This window comes from Eptesicus fuscus, chromosome 6, assembly GCF_027574615.1.
Source record: "Eptesicus fuscus isolate TK198812 chromosome 6, DD_ASM_mEF_20220401, whole genome shotgun sequence".
Lineage (NCBI taxonomy): Eukaryota > Metazoa > Chordata > Mammalia > Chiroptera > Vespertilionidae > Eptesicus > Eptesicus fuscus.
Genome location: NC_072478.1, coordinates 19,244,387 through 19,249,656, shown reverse-complemented (window position 1 = coordinate 19,249,656; position 5,270 = coordinate 19,244,387). Strand labels below are relative to the sequence as shown.

Below are 5,270 nucleotides of genomic sequence, written 5' to 3'. Positions count from 1 at the left end.
CCAAGGATCTATCCACTGAGCCAAGCCAGCCAGTTCCCCCATGACTATTTAATAACTACCAATTTTCTCTTTTTCATCCCTTTACCATTTAATCCCAGTTCCCCAACCTGCTCTGCCCTCTGGCAACCACCAGACTGTTCTCTTTGTCTATGAGTCTGTTGGAATTTTTTTTCTTTATTTTGCTCTTTATATTAGATAAATATGTGTAACCATGTGGCATTTGTCTTTCTCTGGCTGAATTATTTCACTGAGCATCATACCCTCTAGTTTTATCCATTCAGAAACTTTAACTCAGAATTGACATGAGGTTGTGGGAGGCATAGACTTCAGGAAGCAGGGCGTTTAATGAAGGACTAATCACAACTGCACTCACCTGGATTATTACATCATCTCCCAGGAACCCAGGACGAGCAGGAAAAAATTTCCATGGTGTCCAGAGTAGTGTCCCCAGGGGAATCCTCTGCTTAGAGGTTAGAGTAACAAGAAGTAAGAGTGCCTAATGAGCAGACACAGAGCACGTAAATAGCAGCTCTACCGCCGACCCTCACCATGTGCAACCTTTGGTTGGAAGGAACTTGGTCGTTTTTTTTTTTGTTTTGTTTTTTTGCAGTCCTAAATCCGTCTGGGAGACCAATGCTTGACGCCTTGTTGTCTTGTCTGGGACAGAGCTCTGGTCTGCATCAACAGCCATCCAGGCAAGGATTTGGACCTCCACATGGAAAGTTCTTCTCAGAATTCCCATCCAGGTGAGTCCCAGAGCCCAACAGACATGGCAGGAGAGGATCAGAGAGACTGAAAGCCAAGAACGTATACATAAAGTCACCACAGAACCATTCAAACATAGCCCAGGTACCAGTGACCACTGTGGTTGTCAGCTGGCTTTATGAATACATTAATGTATTTATTCATGATGCTCAAAGGAAAGTGAGCACTGCACTCAGAAATGTAAGTTCCAATGTTGACAATCAAATGGTGTTAATAGCAGACAAATTAAGAAAGGGCATTGGAGGTGTAGAGTCCTTCCAGTAGAAGTAGACCATAAGTTCAAGGACTTCATCCATTAACAGGAATAGACAAATAGGTTATTAGCTATGGAGTAATATATATTGATGTGAGAGCATTTTTTAAATTTTATGATTGGGCATATTAGACTATGTTTCTATATGGATGAGAAAGATCCAGACCCAGGAAGGCTGCAAATACACCTTTGCAATCAAAGTGCATGATACATGCATTTCACAGTATGTTCTCTCACCTTGGCTATTCACATTAAAAAGTTTTATTTGGTAGGTGAAAATGAGAAAGATAATGAGATTCACGTTGTAATTATTTCATTACCTATAACAGTGAGTAATGATATTTGTTGGTTTATAAGCCGTATTAAGTCTGTGTTAAAATTTGTTTGTGTAAGTTATTTTCTTTACTTGTTTATTAATTTATTTTAAATTAAAGTATAGATGGCAACCAATATAACGTTCACTGTGTTGTACCATGATAGTTCGTTCCTTTTGAATAGTTTCATTTTTTATGTAAGTATAGTTTGTATACAATATTAAACTAGTTTCCGGTATACAACATATTGATTCAACATTTATATACATTACAATGTGATTGCCACACCAAGTCTAGTAATCGTCTGTGACTATGCAGACTTATCACAATATTGTTGGCTATATTCTCTTATTCAATTTTTTTATTGGACTCTTTCTAAATGAGATTTTACACAAACTGACTGTTTTCCATTTAGTTTTTACATGTATTATAAAAGGTTTGTGGAGAATGAATAATGTTCATTAGTTTTGTGTGGTCCAAACAGTTAGTCCTACAGTGTTACCTCCATTGCTTTAATAATTTTTTAAGTTGAAGAATAATTGACATAACACATTCTGTTAGTTTCAGGAGTACCACGTAATGATTCTGTATTTGTGTATATTGCATTATGACCTCCACAGTATGTCTAGTTAACATCTGTCACAACAATAGCTATATTTTTTGTCATAAGAACAATTAAAATATACACTCTAGCTACTTCCAAGTACACAAAATAGTACTATTAACTATGGTGGCCGTGTTACACCACAACCATTCCTTTTTTTTTTTTTTCTTAAAAGAACTGAGTAATACGCAAGAATTTTTCATGCATCTTCACATGGAAAAGAAAATTTTAATGAGAAATGGAACTAGATATATTCTAAAGGAGACCAGACATACACCAAATACCGAAATTAGTTCCTTGATTCCAAATTATAGAAGGTAGCTTTTATGCTAGGTTACTAACGCTTGCTTTTTGGAAAATTAGTCATGTTACTTTTCCTATATCCTGGTAGTCACCTCCACCACATGGAACTAAGGAATGTCACAGAATTTTCAGAATTTCTTCTTCTGGGATTATCAGAGGAACCAGCACTGCAGCCCCTCATATTTGGGCTTTTCCTCTCCATGTACCTGATCACTGTGTTGGGAAACCTGCTCATGATCTTGGCCGTCAGCTCAAACTCCCACCTCCACACACCCATGTACTTCTTCCTCTCCAACCTGTCCTTGGTAGACATCTGTTTCACCTCCACCACCGTCCCAAAGATGCTATGGAACATCCAGAAACAAAACAAAGCCATAACCTATGGAGGCTGCATCACCCAGATGTATTTTTTCCTACTATTTGCGGGACTGGACAACTTCCTCCTGACTGTGATGGCCTATGACCGGTTTGTGGCCATCTGCCACGCCCTGCACTACCTGGTCATCATGAACCCTTGGCTCTGTGGACTGCTGGTTCTGGTGCCCTGGATCATAAGTGCCCTGCATTCCTTGTTACAATGCTTAATGGTGTTACGACTGTCTTTCTATTCAGATTTGGAAATTCCCCACTTTTTCTGTGAACTCAATCAGATGGTCCAACTCGCCAGCTCTGACACATTTCTTAATAACATAGTGATGTATTTTGGAGCTGTCCTCCTGGGTGGTGGTCCCTTCGTTTGTATCCTTTACTCTTACTCTAAGATAGTTGTCTCCATCTGTGGAATCCCATCAGCTCAGGGGAAGTATAAGGCATTTTCTACCTGTGTGTCTCACCTCTTGGTTGTCTCCCTTTTTTATGGAACAAGCCTAGGAGTGTACCTCAGCTCTGCTGTTACCCAAAGCTCACACTCAAGTGCAACAGCCTCAGTGATGTACACCGTGCTCACACCCATGCTGAACCCTTTCATCTACAGTCTCAGGAACAAGGACATAAAGAGGGCTCTGAAAAGATTTCTTTGGATAGCATTTATGAAAGGACCAATTGTCCTAGGGCTGAAGAAATGCACATGATAGCTGGACTCAAAGTCTCAGAGCCAGATGTCGTGATTTTTACATCTGGTTGTGGAAGTAGAATGTACTCTCTCTGTTCATATTCTGGATTTTCTTTTTCTATGATTTCTATATAATTTAATTGTGTCGCTTTATTAATTCCTTGATGTTGTGATATCTGACAGCTTTTCCCTTGTTGTTTTTCTCTTCTCCCAAATGATTCCCAACCTTGGATGAAATATTTAGAAATTCTCATTTATCTCATGAGATTACATGGATTTCTTAAGAACATTTTTTTGAAATGAAATTTATCATTCTGAGTTATTTTTCTTTCATTTTACTAAAGAAAAATTATGAATTTTACTACTTCAATTGTAATAAACTACACTTTGTAACCAACGCCATTGATATAATTTCATTGGAGAGGAAAATATAAGAGCTCAGATTAACCCTGTTCGTACTCCATTTCTTCATATATCACTACCATAACTGCTCTTCCTGAAAATGTAGACTTTAACAGACAGTGTGTGTTATAAGAGCTCATTGGCTTCTCTTCCCTCGTGAGGACACTTTATCTTATTTATCTTGGTGTCCATATACTTACCTTAGTCATTGACAAACTGACAAACTAGTACATGGCTCCTATTCTAGTCAATGTTGGAACACAAATATCTAGAAATTGTTTGACATAATATGCCCTTCGGGTCAGAGATGACTTTAAGTATGAGAAAGCAAAACTTTAAATCATACATTTATGACTATGCAAACTATTTTTTCATGGTGTATGTTTACTTATTGTTGTATGTAAGGTCAGTGTTCATATGTAAAGGGATTTATTATTTTGATGCTTTGCTTGTCATAATGATGGTTTCTGTTGCCCTATCTTCCTGCTTCCACTGTGATTCCCTCTATTGTCCTAAATGAAGCATCTCACCCTGCTCTAACTATTGCCATAACCACTCAATGGTTAGGGAATTAACCATATCATTCATTATGTACACTAATATGTGATCTATAGATATGTCACATATGTATACCAAAGAATGACACACTAGGGAGGTTGGATTCCTGTCCAGTTCTGTGATTATGTCATAAGTTTTGCACAAACATGCATATACTTTCAAACTTTTCTGGTTACCTACAAGGGAACCTCAGTGGAGTTACATTTTAAAAAATATATTTTATTGATTTTTACAGAGAGGAATAGAGAGTTAGAAAGATTGATGAGAGAGAAACACCGATCAGCTGCCTCCTGCACACCTCCCACTGGGGATGTGCATGCAACCAAGGTACATGCCCTTGACCGGAATCGAAACTGGGACCTTTCAGTCCACAGTCCGACGCTCTATCCACTGAGCCAAACCGGTCAGGGCTGGAGTTACTTTTCAATGCAGTTATCTGAAATAAACTTCCATGACAGAGTAATCATGAATGTTACCTTCAAATATCTGTACAAATGCCTAGAATAGGGGAAAGCATATGATTATAATTGACCTCAGATTTGTCATTGTATCAGATAGCTATTGCTATATAACATGCCATCCTAAAGGACTTGTTTGACTATAATGACTTCATAATCAAATGGGATTGTATAGTGGGACATTGTTCTGATCTATTCTGGGCTCATCATGAGTCACTTCATTATGTTTCTAAACCTTTCTAATGATGTTTTGTGCATCTGTATTGCACTTCTTTCTTCAATCAATATGTGATGTTTAATACATACATATGTGTGTGTTTGTGCTGATCTTACAGTTTATGTAAAAATAGTTTATCAAATGTGAATTGCCTAAATTTCACATCACAGTCCCTATATTTATATATGAAGCCTTGCTTTCTTCCCAGTTATAAGATATATTCACCACCACTGTCCTGTGTGATGCAGCTACCTGTGCTCTTGATCTGACATGAATTATCTATCACTAAAATTTTTAATTCTAATTAATTTATTGAAGTATAATTGCATAAAACAAACTAAAAAC

The 5,270-nt window shown here is 37.5% G+C and overlaps 1 protein-coding gene across 1 annotated transcript; it reads left to right on the top strand.

The window, feature by feature from the left end:
• The first annotated feature begins 633 nt into the window (after nt 1-633).
• On the top strand, nt 634-3,309 carry LOC103300956 (olfactory receptor-like protein OLF4). The gene is made up of 2 exons (XM_008157883.2): nt 634-746; nt 2,352-3,309. The coding sequence occupies exons 1-2, from the start codon at nt 634-636 to the stop codon at nt 3,307-3,309; spliced, it is 1,071 nt and encodes a 356-aa protein (XP_008156105.2).
• Nucleotides 3,310-5,270: the final 1,961 nt, after the last annotated feature.

What these genes read in the sequence shown, in the direction of transcription:
- LOC103300956 (XM_008157883.2), top strand. Translation starts at nt 634, where the DNA reads ATGCTTGACGCCTTGTTGTCTTGTCTGGGACAGAGCTCTGGTCTGCAT. An exon ending in TTCTCAGAATTCCCATCCAG is followed by an intron (nt 747 to 2,351) that starts GTGAGTCCCAGA and finishes CATGGAACTAAG; the next exon opens with GAATGTCACAGAATTTTCAG.